Source organism: Carcharodon carcharias, chromosome 4, assembly GCF_017639515.1.
Source record: "Carcharodon carcharias isolate sCarCar2 chromosome 4, sCarCar2.pri, whole genome shotgun sequence".
In the NCBI taxonomy this organism is placed as follows: domain Eukaryota; kingdom Metazoa; phylum Chordata; class Chondrichthyes; order Lamniformes; family Lamnidae; genus Carcharodon; species Carcharodon carcharias.
Window position 1 is genome coordinate 136849191 of NC_054470.1, and position 17651 is coordinate 136866841.

Consider the following 17651-nt stretch of genomic DNA (forward strand, 5'->3'; position numbering starts at 1 on the left):
CCTCAACTCTTTACAATTTGTATAAATGATTTAGATGAAGGGATCGATGGTATGGTTGCTAAATTTGCTGATGACACGAAGGTAGGTAAATAAGTTGTAAAGAAAACCTAAGGAGGTTACAAAAGGATATCGCTAGGTCATGTGAGTGGGCAAAGATTTGGCAAATTGGGTATAATGTTGGGAAATGTGAGGTTGTCCATTTTAGAAGGACAAATAAAAAAGAGGTATATTTAAATGTGAGAGATTTCAGAGCTCTGAGATGCAGAGGGATCTGGGTGTCCTAGTGCATGAATTGTAAAAGGTTAGTATGCAAGTGCAGCAAGTAGTTAGCAAAGCTAATAGAATGTTTTTGTTTATTACAAGAGGAATTGAATACAAGAGTAGTGAGGTTATGCTTCATTTATACAGGGTATTGGTGAGACCACATCTGGAGTACTGTGCGCAGTATTGGTCTCCTTTTTTAAGTAAATATGTAAATGCATTAGAAGTAATTCAGAGAAGGTTTACTAGATTAATACCTGGACTGGGCGGGTTATCTTCTGAGAAAAGGCTGGTCAGGCTAGGTTTGTATCCGCTGGAGTTTAGAAGAGTAAGAGGTGACTTGATTGAAACATATAAGATCCTGAGAGGACTTGGCAGGGTGAATGTCGAAAGGATATTTCCCCTTGTGGGAGATTCTAGAACTCGGGGTCACTGTTTCATAATAAGGGGTTGCCCATTTAGGTCAGAGATGAGGAATTATTTTTCTCTAAGGGTTGTGAGACTTTGGAATTCTCTTCCTCAAAAGGTGGCTGAAGCAGAGTCCTTGAATATCTTTAAGGCAGAGGTAGATAGATTCTTGACAAGCAAGGGGGTGAAAGGTTATCGAGGATAGATAGGAATATGAGGTTAAAATCAGATCAGTCATGATCTTAATGAATGGCGGAGCAGGCTTGAGGGGCCAAGTGGCCTACTCCTCATAATTCTTATGTTCATAATATGGAGAACTGGCTCTGAAGGCTCCAAGTTTCTGTGCTGTATAACTATGACCCTATAAAACATGAATTGTGCCACCTGCTGTAAGGACATCTGCAGCTAACACGCAACATAGGGGAGTCACCACCTTTAACAATGAATATTAACACAATCCTCAATAATTTTGCCTAACCCCCTTACATCCTTCCTGTTTAGCCAATGGATTATCTGCATTGAAAGCCAATGTCTTTGGCAAAACAAAAACAAAAACAGAATTACCTGGAAAAACTCAGCAGGTTTGGCAGCATCGGCGGAGAAGAAAAGAGTTGACGTTTCGAGTCCTCATGACCCTTCGACAGAACTTGAGTTCGAGTCCAAGAAAGAGTTGAAATATAAGCTGCTTTAAGGTGTGTGTGTTGGGGGTGGAGAGAGAGAGAGAGAGGTGGAGTGGGGGTGTGGTTGTAGGGATAAACAAGCAGTGATAGAAGCAGATCATCAAAAGATGTCAACAACAATAGTACAAAAGAACACATAGGTGTTAAAGTTAAAGTTGGTGATATTATCTAAACAAATGTGCTAATTAAGAATGGATGGTAGGGCACTCAAGGTATAGCTCTAGTGGGGGTGGGGAGAGCATAAAAGATGTTAAAAAATTTTTTTTTTTTATATAATGGAAATAGGTGGGAAAAGAAAAATCTATATAATTTATTGGAAAAAAAAGAAAAGGAAGGGGGAAACAGAAAGGGGGTGGGGATGGGGGAGGAAGCTCACCACCTAAAGTTGTTGAATTCAATATTCAGTCCGGATGGCTGTAAAGTGCCTAGTCGGAAGATGAGGTGTTGTTCCTCCAGTTTGCGTTGGGCTTCACTGGAAAATTTTTTTTTTTACATCTTTTATGCTCTCCCACCCCCACTAGAGCTATACCTTGAGTGCCCTACCATCCATTCTTAATTAGCACATTCGTTTAGATAATATCACCAACTTTAACTTTAACACCTATGTGTTCTTTTGTACTATTGTTGTTGACATCTTTTGATGATCTGCTTCTATCACTGCTTGTTTGTCCCTACAACCACACCCCCACTCCACCTCTCTCTCTCTCTCTCTCCACCCCCAACACACACACCTTAAAGCAGCTTATATTTCAACTCTTTCTTGGACTCGAACTCAAGTTCTGTCGAAGGGTCATGAGGACTCGAAACGTCAACTCTTTTCTTCTCCGCCGATGCTGCCAAACCTGCTGAGTTTTTCCAGGTAATTCTGTTTTTGTTTTTGTTTTGGATTTCCAGCATCCGCAGTTTTTTTGTTTTTATAAATGTCTTTGGCAATATGTGCGTCAAACAAGTGGCTCATACATAGATTAACATCTTCTTTCACCTTTTTCACTGAATAGCAGCAGTAATATGACACAGCTACACTGTTATATTTCCCAAAGTAGAGAGAAATGGTAACCATGTAACCATCCTAAAATCCATCCTGTGTGTCATTAAATGACCATGCTTCACGCAGTTGTTACATTATGATTTTTATTTTTGCATTAAACCTATTTTAAATTTAAGCTTGCCATGAGTTTCCCTCAAGCTGCGACTTGAATGTATGCCCTCTTGGTGGATGAATGTTCATGATAGGCATTCAGAAAACAGTAAATTTAGGTGAAGAGTAGACAAGGACCAGCAGTAAATATGGAACAGGTTGATCGGCTGTTTTGTGCAGCGTGCATACATGGGCCATCTACTTGGAAAATTGTACTGTTAAATAATATTACCTTGACAGCTTTCTTAAAGCTTGCTTTCTCTACCTGCATATTTCCAGTTCCTGCGGTTGGTGAGCAAAATGCTGATTATGACATCGATTTATGTGAGGCATATTGCACTGCTGCCTTCTGAGGGTGTGACCAGGGCATCATTCCTCACATTCAACTTATTCGGTAGCTGCCACATTTTTTCAGCCATTAGGCCCAGGTGCTCACTCTTCCACCATTTACCTATAAACTCTATTTTGTGCCAGCCAATGAATTTCGATGCCCAATTTTTTGTATTCTGTTGCACCCTGTGTAAAGATTGAAATACACTTTTGCAATATTTACCAACTTTATAAAGGCTGGACCAACAATTATTCCCCTATATGATCCCTTACATTGAACTGGCCAAAACCCTCTACATTTTAACAGCAGCTCTTCCCCATCCTTCCATGAGCTTGGCAAAAAACACAACATGCTGTGGGTGCTTGGCATAAAATTATTCATTAGGGCTAGCATAAAAACCCCCAGGAGTTTACTGCAATGTGAAGTCATGTTCCTGGATTATTAAGCAGACTCACCCATCATATTTTGTGTTTCCAACAATAACTTATATTTGCATAGTACCTTTAATATAATGAAACCTCCCAAGGCACTTTACAAGAGCATTATCAAATGGAATTTGGCGCTAAGTCACATAAGGTGATATTAGGGCTTGGCCAAAGAGATAGGTCTTAAGTAGCATCTTAAAGGAGCGATGGGAAGCAAATAGGTTTAGGGAGAAATCCCAGAACTTGGCACCTGATGGCACAGCTGCCAATTGTGGAGCAATTAAAATTGAGGATGCTCAAGAGGCCAAGAGTGCAGATTTCTCAGATGGCTGTAGGACTGGAAGAGATTACAGAGACATGTAGGGGCGAGGCCATGAAGAGATTTGAAATCAAGAATAAGAATCTTAAAATCAAGGCATAGCTTAACTGGGAACCAGTGTGGGAGTAGTAGGTGAACAGGACTTGACCAGAATTAGAGCACAGGCAATAGAGTTTTGAATTACCTCAAATTTACAGAGGTTAAAAGATGGCGGCCAGCCAGGAGTGGACTGAAATTATAAAATCTAGAGGTAACAAAGGCATGGATAAGGCAACAAGTGAGTCAGGCAATATTACAAAAGTGGAAATAGGCAGTCTTAGTAATGGCACGGACATGTGTTTGGAAGATCATCCTGGGGATTATGTATAACTCCCAAGATTGCAAACAATCTGATTAAGCCTCAGCCAGTTGCCTGGGAGAGAGATGAAGTCCAAAGCTAGGGAATGGAGTTGTAGTTGGAACTGAAGACAATGGCTTTGATTTTCCTAATATTTAGTTGCAGGTAATTTCTGCTCAATCCTGAATGGCAGACAAGCAATCTGAGTCAGAAAGAGTCAAAAAGAGTCAGTGGAGAGATCAAGAGAGGTGATGGTGAGGTAGAACTGGGATTCATCACCGTACATGTGGGAACTGACAATCGTGGTTTGCTTGCATACAGGGAGTTCCCTGTAGAAGCTATCTCGCCCTTTTCTGGAATTTGGGGGGTAGATTCCAAGGCCAGTGGGATGTCCCCTTGTATCTGGCAGGAAGCAAATTAGGCAATTGAAAAAGGCAATTAAGAGCTTCTTTAACCTTGCATATCTCTTTCCTAGCCAATGCACAGGTTCCATGCTGTTCATATAGCTCGCCAGGTTGGAGGTGGTGAGTACACAGCAGGAAGCCATTGATCTGATAGCAAAGTATGATACAGAAATTGGCAAGCCTCTGATTAGCCACAATGAAGGCTAGCATGCAGCTTTAGGTCTTTCATCCTGAACCACTAATTTCTTTGGGAATTGCAGCTTTGTCCAATAACTATCAAGTGCTTTGGATTCCACTGCCCTCAATCTCAACCTATTGTCTGTTACAGTTCCTGCAAAATGGCTTCTACCTATTCTGCAGTTGCTTGGACCGCTGATGAGGCTGCAGCTCAGCAGCCATTGCGACAGGCCAGCCATTCCAGCAAAAACAGTAGCTGTGTTCTTCAGAGTCGCATGCAGCTACATGGGACAGAGTGCTGAACACAGAGCAGCATCATGGATGGATGCAGTACCCCAAGTACGGGGTTTATAGAGGAAGGATTAGCTTCCTCAGATTGTATTAACAACAGTGCCTCAGAAAACTCAGACTCTTGTGGTAGATATTTGCAAATATCTGCAGCCTTTTAGAAGCAAGACATCCACCTAAGAGGAGCAGGTGGCCACACATTGCTTGTGGCTGTCAATGTGACCTCTGCCCTCAATTTCTTTACATTTGGCTCCTTCAAGGGACCTGCGGATTACATCTACCGGATTTCACAATCTGCATTCCACATCTGCATCACCCAGGTCACTGATGTATGGTTTGCCAAAGTCTCCAACCATATTCACTTTGACCTGGATGAGGCCAATCAAGCCCAGAGGGCTGTCAACTTTGCTTCACTCACAGAATATCCACATGTCCGGAGAGTGATTTTTTTTCCTGTGGCATTCAAGGTGCCATCAGATCAGCCAAGAGTCTTTGTTAATCAGAGTGACATTTACTCCCTTAATATGCAGCTGGTCTATATTAAAGATGTAGAGTAAGATGAAACAGTAAAAAGGTGCATATGATAAATATCAGGTTGATAATACAAATGAGAACCAGAAGGAACATATAAAATACATAAAGGATGTGAGTAACAATCTACAATACTTACCTTAATCGGTATTTGGAGATTATGAGTTCAGAGGCCAGGAGCTACAGTTCTTGCTGGGCTTCAGGACATCTGCGTATGCGCCAGCCGGAAAAGGGCCGCACGTGCACAGTTCGTTTGTTTTCACATCATCAGGCTGGAAACCAGCCCTGCGCACATGCATAGAAGAAAAAGAAGCAAAATGACACCAAACTAGTGGTCAGGTGACCTTAAACAGAGTGCCTTTTGAGAGAAGGTGTCCCAAGGAGCAGAGCATGGGGAGGGGTCAGGGAGAATGTCCCAAACCAAGAAGAAGATCCCAAACCAGGGAGTGGGGCAGAAAGAGACTTCAGAAGCAAGTTCTAGACAGGGACAAAGACAGGGATCAGAGATAGATCTTATTGGATCACGATAAATGACAGAAGCAGAGAAAAAGGCTTCAAGTTAAAGAAAGGACCTGCGAGGAGCAGACTTGAAGCAAAGTGGGCTCAAGAGGAGCCCAGAAGATCTGAGCGGGCAGCAGGCCATAAGGGCAAATGTATCCTTTTGAAGCAGTGGTGTTCTGCTTGGCACAGCTGAAGATCTAAGTGTGTTTGGAAGGTGAAACTTGAATGTACTCAGAGATCCAGGAGAAAGGAGTCTCAGAAGGTGAGATTGAAACTGTGGAGGTGGACCCTTGTTGAAGCTGTCCAAGTTGGAACAAAGTCTGGAGAGAATTCCAAGGCAATTTCTTCAAATATGGAGATTGGAAATCCTCGTGAAAAAGACAGAGTTTCAGTGAAACTGGTTGGTTTACTGTGTGACAAACGTCTGAGAGGGTTGTTGAGAAATCCATAGAATCTGTTTTGGTCGCATCTGTCATTTACTTTGGAGTGTCCAACCCTTACCTGAAAATTTTATCATTATTTTTGCAATCAAGTGTGTTTAATGTGCTTGATTACAATTTGACATCGAGTTCTAACTTGGAATGAATTTGACATCAAATTTGATAGTGCACTCAAAGCTATCCAGTGCGCTCCTCCCCCTCACCCTGCATCCCAGTCTCAGTCTAAACACTCTCTCTTCCCCCCAATCTCAGGGTCTAAACTCTCCCTCCAACCCCCACTCCGCTTCTAGTCTCAAGGCCTAAACTCTTAGCCCTCTCCCCCCCTCCAGTCTCAACTCTCTCCACCTCTCTCTCTCTCTCTCTAGTCTCTAAACTCTCATCCCTCTCTCCGTCCAGTTGAAAGCTCTCCCTTCTCTCCCTCCAGTCTCCAAACTTTCTGCCACCCCTCCAGTCTTGATTGTCTCCTGCCAATCTCGAATCTCTCCGCCCTCTCCAGCCTCCAAACTCTTCCCCTCCAGTCTCTACTCTCTTGCCCCTTTCTCACTCCAGTTTCCAAACTCCCCCCCTCCATTCTCGACTCTCCCCCTCTCCCTCTCCCTGAAGTCTCGAATCTCTTCCCTCCCTCCAATCTCCAAACAGCCTCCCCTTCCACCAGCCTCCAAACTCTCCCTCTCTATCCCTCCAGCCTCCAAATTCCTCCGCCACCCACCTCGGTTCCCCCCCTCCCCCCCCACCACCACCACCATCACCAAGCCCCCAGGCCTTTTTTCCTGCTGATGCCACCGAATTCCAGGTCTCGTCGATCCTCCAGGCCTTGCCAATGCCCCAGGGTCTGGCCAATGCACGAAGGCCCACCAATGCAACAGGGCCCACTGATGCCACTGAACTACAGGCCATCCCAAGCTCTCTCTTTCTTCCTGATCTCTTCCCATCCCCCACCACCCCGAACACTCTCCAACCCTGTCCTGAACACACTCTCTCCCCGAACTCTCACCCTCCCAAACTCTCTTGAGCTCATCCCTCCACCTCCCTGACCTCCTCTACCCCCAACTCCCTCCCCTCTCCCCAGTACTTAACTTGTTGTAACCGTCCACACTGCTCCTGTGCCAGCTTCAACACTGCAGCAGAGCTGGGCAGAAAATGGCATTTCCTATTTCCAGCCAGCCCTCTAAGCTGAGTTCTCCAGTTTGTGGGTGGGGTGGGGTGGCGGGTTGGGAGTGGGTGGGAAGATAGAGGTGGAAGGGAAAGCGGGGGAGGGGAGAGGAAAGAGGAGGAGGGGAAGGGGTTGGGAAAACAGTGAAGGGGAGGTCGGGAAATGGGGGGGTGGGTAAAGAGGAGGGAGAAAGAGTGAGGAGTAGGGACGAGGGTAAAGAGGGGGAGGGGAATAATGGAGGGGAGGGGAAGGAGTATAAGAGGGAGGGTGGGTGGTGGGAGGATGGAGGGGAGAGAGGTAGAGAACTGCTACAATCTGGAGGTAAGGAATGGGCAGCTTTTCAGGTTTGAATTTTTATACTTATCAAGGTAAATGCAAAGGAATGAAAGACCTACCGCCGGGATGTTCCAGTCCCACAGCAAGACTGGAAAATCCTGCCCTCCATTTTAGACACCCAGGCGAGGATATTTCCCACATGCTTCAGGATCCCAACATCAGTGTTAAATAGGGGTCAGAAGTCCACATTGTGGGGAAAGCTGTCTGTGATTTTCCTTGAATCTTTAAAACCCATTTAACCTCTTTGGTTAGACTTTTGGGCACCTGGCCTAATACTGTCTTATAGAGTCATAAAGTTATACAGCACAGAAACAGGCCCTTCAGCCCAACGTGTCTGTGCCAGCCCTATCTAAAACCTCACTTTATCTAAAATGTTTGACTTTTGAAAGTTTGGGAGGGAACGTGGATGATAATTGCTTGTGGAGGGTTGTGGTGGGGCGGAGGGTTTGCTGAGAGAACTACTGCAATGGGCTAGATGGGGAGGCCGGATGGGCACCTAGCTGGGAGGTTGTTGAGTGGACACTGGGTGGGGAGTAGCAGGCTTGTACTGCACAAGTTATCATTATAAAGAAAAGTATGTACGTATTTCATCAAAAAAGGGTCTTTCTTTTTCTAAAGTTAGCTCAGTTTCATGATGTTTGAAGCTATCGAAATTCTGAAAAGAAACACAATGATTGATTGTTTTTCGTGTCCAATTGCTTAAATGAATTACAAACGTTTGAGCGCTTTGGTTTGAGGCAGTTGATGATATTGATGTCAGTTATGGTACTTGTATTGTTAAATTATAGCTAAATAATTTTTTTTAAGCACAATTGATATCAAATGAGTGCAAATGAGCAGTGTTGAACATGAATTATGTCAAACCTTTCAGGCAGGGTGGTGTGCCTGATCACAGTTCGTTCAAATGTACTGCATACTTACTCTGAATATTAGAGTATAAGATTGATGTGGTAAATTGTTTTATTTTTCCGAATTTGTATGTGTCTGTAAAGATATAGCTGGGATAAGGGAATAGTGAATATTTGAATCATTTTTTGTGTTTGAATTGAGATCTTTCCAACCTTTTTGTCCAGTGTAATATAGTTCATTTTTCTCGTCTAATAAATGTTTTTTCTTTGTGTCAAAAGTTCATCAGCAGCCTCCTGTGAATTTGTTCAATAACTTTACTTCATGGCTTCAACAAAACGTTAGGATCTATCAAGCCAGGTTTCACTCTGGGATCTAGCTGGTCCAGCAGTAACATCAGCTGGAATCGTAACAATACGAAAGAAGGAATTAAGAGCAGAAAGGAGAGAGAACATGAGAAGAGATTAGCAACCAACATAAAAGGCAATCCAAAAGTATTCTATAGGCATATAAATATTACAAGGGTGGTGAATGGAGGAGCAGAACCAATTCGGGACCAAAAAAAGTTTTTATGCATGGAGGCAGAACGCATGGTCAAGGAATGAAATGAGTACATTGCATCTGTCTTTAGCAAGGAAGATCATACTGCCAAAATAATAGTGAAAAGGCGGTAGTTGAGACACTGGGTGGGCTAAAAATTGACAAAGAGATATTAGCAAGGCCAACTGCATTTAAAGTTAATAAGCCACCAGATCAGATGAATTTGAGGATACTGAAGCTAGGTAGCGTGGAAATTGTGGAGGCACTTGCCATGGTCTTCCCATTTTCCTTTGAAATAGGGTTGGCCCCAGAGGGCTGGAGAATTGCAAATATTGCACCTTTGTTCAAAAAAGAGATGGGGCAGAATTTTACACCTTGTGGATAGGCGCGCACCTGAACCGATTGGGTATAAAATAGCGCAAGAAGACGTCGGGTGAGCATCCTGACATCATCCCCATGCATGCAATCTTCAGGTTGGCGGGTGTGTGTGGGTGTCGGAGCTGTGCCCCCCCATCAATTAAGAGGCCACTTAAGGTCATTAAAGACCCAATTGAACCCGATTTTATGTTGCTCGTGCGATTTCGTGCTCATCACACAGGGCTAAACAGGCAAGCAGGCAGCCCACATTTTGCAAAACCTCATCCAAGGGTGGGATGGAAAGGGTCAGCAGCATTGCCAGTGTGAGTAGTGAAGAGTTTGAAAGCTAGTTTGTTGCTGGATGCATATTTGAACTTGACAGCTTCGCTTCTGTTCTGAGCTTCATTCTTAGCTTTTCCAGCTTCATTTCAGGACTCATTGCCATCTAAAAGACCTCTGGGGGTGCATGTGGACCCTTCTAGGTATCAGAGAGCCTTCTGTTCCCTGGTAATGGGGATTGTGGTCACCACTGGTGACACCACATCTGAGGGCGAAGGGAGAGGAGGCCAGGTGTCCCGATGCAGCTTGCAGGGAAGTGACCTGTGGGAGGAGAGGCACAGGCAGGGCCAGCCTGTAGTCGAAGGCAGAAGAGGCCGCAGAAGACGCCATGATCCTGCTGCCAGGGTTTACAGGCGGCAATGAAGCTCCCTCAATATGTCCGAGGTGCAATGCCGAAGGAGGCTCCACCTCTCCAGGGAGACCGTGACCACCGTTTGTCAGATATTTGGGCCTGAGATCATCTCCAACTGTGTGGGTGGACACCCCATGCCATGGCTCTGAAGGTCACAGTGGTTCTCAACTTCTGTGCCTCTAGCTCTCTCCTGGGGTCAGTGTGGGATTTTTGTGGAGTGTCCCAATTATCTGTCCACATTTGCATGAAGTTGGTGACAGAAGCTCTGTTCAGGTGGTTGATGACATTTATTCATTTCTGTATGGACGAGGCCAGCCAGGCTGAGCGAGCAAGAGAGTTTGCAGTGATTGCTGGGCTCCCCTGCATCCAGGCTGCAATCAACTGCATACGTGACCATCAAGGAGCCAGCGGGTCAGTTGGGTGCCTTTGTCAACAGGAAGGGATTCCACTCTGATCATCCAGATAGTGTGTGACCACAGGACACAGATTCTGCAACTCTGTGCATAGTACCCAGGCAGCTCCCTTAACGCTTATATCCTGAGACACACCCAGGTATCGAGGCTATTCAGTGCTCCAGCCCGACTGGATGGATGGCTGCTGGGTGACAAGGACTATCCGTTGAAAAGCTGGCTTATGACGCCTCTCTGCCACCCAAGAACAGAGGCAGAGCAGCATTAGAATAGGAGGCGTGCCTCCACAATAGTGGTGATAGAGAGGACCATAGGTCTTCTGAAGTTGTGTTTCTGATGCCTGGACCGTTAGGGTAGCACTACAGTAACCAACCCCCCCCTCCCCCACCCCCACACACACACACACACACACACACACACACACACACACAAGAGCAGGTGTCACTGATAAAGGTTGCATCTTGTGCTCCCCACAATCTGGCACTGGCAAGGGTGGAATCCACTGGAAGAAGAGGATCTTGCTGCAGCTCCACAGGCCACAGAGGATGAATCCAGTAGTGAATCAGAAGAGCATGGTGAGGAGAACGCTGAGGGCGTGGAGGCAGACCTCTGTATCTTTCAGGGAGGCAGGGACACCTTGATCCAACACTCCATCAGCTAGGCTACCAAAGATCTGCTTCCACCTCATGCCACGGTTGTTGCCTCCATCCCAAATGTCTGAAATGACCCTTCCATTTTAATCCAAAGCCCCTCAGTGCCTGTGCAATAAAAGTTTGTGCCACAGACGTTCAACATTACACGCTGGCATATCCTGCACCAAAAAAATACACAGGTGAAGCATACTCAGGCCAATACAACAAAAACAAAAATTATCTCATTTTGACAATCCAAAAAAATTAACATAACCTTCTCTGGTCTTCATTCCCAGACCAGAAAACATCAACAAAACATTACACAACAGAAGATCACCCATGACCAGACCTCCTTGTGCTCATGGTGCCTTAAACATACATTTGCGAGTACTACGTATTGGTGCCCACCTCCCCCCCCCCTCGCTGGCAGCGGCATTGGAGACAGCATGCTGACTCTGGTGTCTTATTGGCCTTTTTGACCTTGGCAGTCGTCCTCTTGCCACTGGAGCCTGTGCTGGCCCTGCCTGGCAGGGAATGGCCAGTGCCACTGCTGGCATCTCCCCAGTCATTGCAGCCTCATCAGATGCCACAGTCACTGGTAGAAGGGCAGGGGAGCTGCTGCCATTATTCAGAGCACCCTGAAAGGAGCCCGCAGAGATGACAAGCAGCTCGTGCACCAATGTGACGTTGCTCTGGGCCTCCCTGCTAGCCATTGATAGATGGGCACCTAGCTGGGATCTAGGTGCCTCATCCATCTCCCACACTGGCACTGACTGCCTGAGGTCATAGCCTGTGTGATGGCTTGCAGGTCCAAGCGCAACCCCAGGAACCCCCGGTCCCTGGAGCTGCCTCTCCATGAGAGTTTCCATTGTTTCAAAGGAGGTGGCAGTGTGCTCGGCAATGAGGGTCAACACATTGCTCATGCTCTGCATGGACTCCTCCAAACCAGAGACCATAGTATGCATGCCCTAGTGGATCTCCACCAGATCCTCCCACACATGCTGCAGGACATCCAGCATCTGCTGCCTAATGGACGACTCCAGAGGCTCATCATCTACCTTACACTCAGCATTGTCCTGGCTTCCAGAAGTCCTCTGACTGCTAGTGCCATGGGCACCCTCTACCTCTGCCTGCTCCTCAAGTGAGTGTGAAGTGCCCTCAGTGCTGTGCTCTGACATTCTAGCCGAGGATCTAATGCCTACCATGGCGCTGGTATCTGCGCTGGTGCCTGGTTCAGAGAGTGGGTGTGACGCAGATGCACATCAGGTGTGGTTCTTCGGGGTCCTGTGATTGAGTGCATGCTGACAAATCTAAGGGAGAACAACAACGTGTCATTAGTTTAAGTCATCACATTGTCACTGTACATGTCAGGCACCGTGGTGAGACAATGAAGATCTGCATCATGGTGCCGTTGTCTTTCAAGGAACAGTGGGGAATCCAGTTTTGAGGCTCTCATCAAGATGAGACTGCACAAGAATGTTTGCACCATCTGAATCTCTCACCTTTCTGCTCTGCACTCTTACCTTCATCTGACACCCCAGCTTCTCCAGGACAGGTTGACCAAGGTGCATGGAGCCACTCCATCTCCAAAGCGCCCTGCTCAAATCTGGATAGGTTTGGGGGGGCCTCCGCCTGTCCGCGACTTTTCAGTGTTGTTCTGGGTCGTCTTCTCATGAAAGGACAGAGGAGCATGGATTACTCTTTACCTGCAACGCATTTGCAGCCTGGCCAACTCCACCTGAGGGAGCTTCTTCCAAATAAAAGGTGTGGCTGTGGGGACCCACATGGGCCCCAATTATGCCTGTCTCTATATGGGGTAAGTGGAAATCCCCCTTTTCTCTAATAATTTATTTTTTAAAATATATTTTTCTTTTCCCACCTATTTTTATTATTATTTTAAAATGTATTTCCATTCATTGTTTTATCTCCACCTTTTAGCTTATTTCAATCCCTTCCCCTACCCAATCCCACAAGGGCCATCTGTCACTTGCTTGTCCTGCTTTCTACCCTTAATGTCACCATTAGCACATGCTTTGCCTAATATCATCACCGTCAACACCCCTTTGTCCTTTTGTCTATGACATCTTTGGCAATCTCTTTGCTTCCACCTATCACTGGCCCTCTATCCAGCTCTACCTGTCCCACCCCCCTCAAACAGCTTATATTTCACCTCATTTCTATTTTTCTTTAGTTGTGATGAAGAGTCATTCGGACTCAAAACATTAACTGTATTCCTCTCCACAGATGCTGTCAGACCTGCTGAGTTTTTCCAGCTATTTTTGTTTTTGTTCCACCTGAGGGATACCTTGCAGGGCATATCCGAGTCGTGGCCCTTGAGCTGCAAGGCACTCAGTCCAAGAAGCCAGGGCTCACCACTTTCGCTGGCTCGGGCATCATTGACAGTTGGCACTCAGACTCTAACACCCCTGAGCCCACAGGAGCACGACCAGACCTTAACAATTCAACACTCTGGTCCATGCTAACACGGTACTCACCCTTCTCGAGTTCAGCACGTTGTTAAATCTTTTGCAGCACTGCACCCATGTGCACTGCACACCGTCGTGGTTGCTGACCTGCGCTGCCACCTCCTCCCAAGCTCTTTTTGTTAGGTGTGTTGGCCTCCTTTCTGGGGACAAGGGTGCCCCCCTGGCAGCCACTGCGTCCAGGAGGATTGCGAGGCACCCATCCGAAAACTGGGAGGCTGTGTGCCCACCTGACCTGCCCTCCCATCTGGCTTATCCAGCTGTACTTGAGGCCGTAACTTTGGTGGTTCGCAACGCTGTAAATATGTTCCTCCCTGGCAGCCTTTAAGGAACTGCCTGCGCCATTTTTGAACCGGCTTCCAGGTAGCCATTGGACCTGACGGCCGACAGGCCCCCGCCCCCGCCTGCCCCTTCTCGAACATTGAGAAGACACGTTTCATGCTGGGCAGGCCTTAATTAGTCAGCCAGCGTAAAATCGTGGCCAGGAGTCAACTGCGGGTGGTGGCCTGTTTCCCAACCAGCTACCGGCCCGCCAATCGTGCCTGCCCCCCAAGGGTAAAATTCAGGCCATAGGGATAAACCCCGAAACCAGAGGTCAGTCAGCTTAATCTTGGTGGTGGGGAAAGCTTTCAGAAATGATAATCTGCAACAAAAGTTACAGTTGGTGGGACAAATATGGAATGTTAGCATGGATTTGTTAAAGGCATTTTGTGTTTAACTAATTTGCTTGAGTTTTTTGTTAAGCTAACAGAGAGGTTGATAAGGGCAATGCGACTGATGTGATTCTGTGGGCTTCAAAAGGTATTTGATAACAGGCCACATAACAGGCTTGTCAGCAAAGTTGACGTCCAGGGAATAAAAGGGACGGTGGGAGTATGGCAACAGAGATATAGGGTCTTGAACTGCGGTCAGAAAGCCTAGAGGTCCATTGTCCTTACGTTTGAAGAGAGTTTAGTCGATGGCAGCTATGAAGTCCACCAGGGAAACTGCCACTAGCTATATCTCCTCGCAAATTCAGAAGTTTCCAGACATCGCCAATTTGTAAGTCAGGTGACTTCAGCCATTTTAAAGTCATTGCCTTTGCTCAGCAAAAGTCCCTTGAAAGAAGTTTGATATATACGTCTGACCAGCCAATGAAATTAAAGAATATTCCAGATACACCCGTCACATCATCATGATAACAGAAAGTTGCCATTCAACCTGTCGTGTTTGTGCTGGATCCTTGCATGTGCAATTCACCTAGTTCCATTCCCCGTTGTTTCCCCATAGCCCTCCAAAAATTTTCCCTCCACATAATTATGAAATTCTCTTTTGAAGGCTTTGAATCTGCCTCCACCAAGCTCTCAGGCACTGTATTCCACATCCTATCCACTCGCTACATAAAAAACCAAAAGAACATAGACAGATTGGTGGAATTGGTGGACAAGTGACAATGATATTTAATGTAGAGGTGTGCAATGATACATTAGTAAGAGGAATGAAGAAAGGCAATATGAAATAAATGATACAATTTAAAGGGATGCAGGAACAGAGGAAGCTGGGGGTATATGTGCACAAACCATTGAAGATGGCTTGGCAGGTTGAGAAAGTGATTAATAAGGCTCCATGAATAGAGATGTAGGGCTAGATTTAATGTTCCCACACTCGCCAGTTGATTTGAAGGCAAGGGACCATTAAACCTATCAGGTGGCCTGCCCTCTGCCCACCCTCCAGCCCCTGCCCCATCGTAATTTTACCAGTGACAGGGGTGACACTTTGCAACCTGCCCTCTGCCTATCCTCCTATCCCTGCCCCCACCGTAAATTTACCAGCGGCAGGCTCGCCTGCCACTGGGCCAACTGAGGTCCTTAAATGGTGAATTAATGCCCAAATAAGGTTCTCACCCCACCACCACCAGAATTAAACTGGCAGAGGGAGATGCCCACACAAAGCCGTCAGCTTGGCATGGGGAGTGCCTCCTTAACATGCCTCTTGGATCCAACTGAGGCCCCCCGCCAAGGTGTTAATTCCCAGCTTCCCCTCCCCCTATGGTGTCTCAAATTCCAGCCCCCACCCCACTCGTTGACTTCCTGTCCCTGACCAAATAATTACAAAGTTCTGAACCATCGCTGAACGCCTCCTCAATCCCCAAGTACAGTATTGGCAATGGCCACAGTGGCACCTACTGGTCCTTGAGAGCTGGTAGCCCCCTGAGTGGCTGGCAAGTCTCTGAGGCAGGACTTCCTGTCTCTGAGGGGAAGAAATCCAGCCTATTAACCACTATTTGGTCATTAAATAGCTGTAGGGCAGTTGTTCTTTCCCTGGGTGGGCTCCCAATAAGTCAGGCCATAGAGTACAAAAATAAGCAAGTTATAAAACAGCCTGATGTGCTGTTCGTGGCTGCAGCCACAGACCTGCTGCCAGATATGCCCATGACAGCCTCAGCCAAGTAAGTTTCACTTGATAAATGTGCTTGCAGTATTGTATGCTTTCCTTTGTGACCCCTATGCAACCCCTCCCAACCCTCACCCCCTCCCTCTACCCCCAGCAAACCTCTTTCCAATAGTTTGAGTTCTGCCAGGGCTACTTGGCTCCAGACCCATTACCTCCTTGGTCCAAATATGCAAGGATGTGCACTGCCTCTAAAAATCCTGACAGAACCAGACACACTTTCCTTTGCTGCTCCACAAGTACTATTTTCGTGGACCACCCCCCCACAACCCCCCTCATCCAAACCCCACACCCGAGGCTCAGCCTCTGTGTCAATAGTGTAACTCATGAGTTTTAATGTATTGTGGTCTGGCTTGTGGTGCGAATTTTAATTTGTTAACTAGTATTCAAAGTCAGTTGTAGTAGATAAAGCAGTAGTAATTGATTCTGAAATATTGTTTATTACATGTAATTAGATGTAACAAATTAAGCTTTGTAACATAAAAATATGGCATGTCCTCTAAACAAATGCACTCAAATTGATATTTAAATAGCTTTATAAAAGGAAACTCTGAATTGCAAATCATTATTGACATTTACTTTCTATTGATGTGTTCTTAAAATTCATCTTTGAGCAATTTCTGAACTATACGTATTGTAAAAGTGCATACATAGCAACGGAATACTAATTTGTGGAAATAGTTTAAATTAGCTTTTATAAATCATCTTTTTCAAATAAGCATTTTTATTAAAATAATTTATACCAGAGTGAGTCGATCTATTTTATCACAACTCTTGTATATTACTAGACTCTACCATTTTCTTGATGCAAGAATGTGTTCAAGGAGTGCATAAATAATGTGGTTATATCAGGTCTCAAATAACATGTTGCTACTTTTATTCTTCTCTAGTTTTGTTCTTACATCATGGAAGAACTTGACACGTTACTTCCATTGGCCCTGGCAAGCAGTGAGAGCTTTCTTCAGGAAATTAGAGAAAGCTTTTTGGATGGCTGTTCTAAAGTAGCTGTAGATATCCTGTCTCGACTTGAAGAGAGAAGCAAAGAGGTCCCCTCCAAGGTTCCAGTACAAAACCTGTATGTTATCCTCTCTACAGCAATATTCGTCCATAATTACTTAACTGAATATAAGAATTTGCTGAAAGAGTCAAACATAAAGTAAGTCCTCTGCACTCAAGCATTTAAATTGCAATTGCAAATAAACAATTAAATAAATTTGTGTTTCATAGTTACCAAAAGGCATCTGATGATATCTGCTGGTGGTGGGTTACAATTCACTGAGGGATTCTGAGTTGTTGTGGCAACATGCACTTTTACATGTATGTTATAACCTGGAGCTATGGATAGTGATGATGGAGGCTCCAACTTTCTTTCCATCACATGGCTGACCAGGAATCTCCCCCACTGTTACCGCCTGCCATTGGCATGTGTTGGAAGATTTGCAGGTTGATACTCAACCTTCTTGGCTGCTTTATGAATTTGTGCTCCTTAACCAGCAAGACCTGGGGTGGGACTCAAACTCAGAGCTCCTGGCT

At 45.6% G+C, this 17651-nt stretch overlaps 1 protein-coding gene across 2 annotated transcripts in view; it reads left to right on the forward strand.

The window, feature by feature from the left end:
• The window catches only part of kiaa0825 (KIAA0825 ortholog), a 608024-nt gene that overhangs the window by 166556 nt on the left and 423817 nt on the right, over nucleotides 1–17651 (forward strand). For both annotated transcript variants that reach the window (XM_041185961.1, XM_041185962.1), the window contains one exon: nucleotides 17009–17274. In XM_041185961.1, the coding sequence (XP_041041895.1) occupies nucleotides 17009–17274 (266 nt within the window). The remainder of the gene's footprint in view (nucleotides 1–17008; nucleotides 17275–17651) is intronic.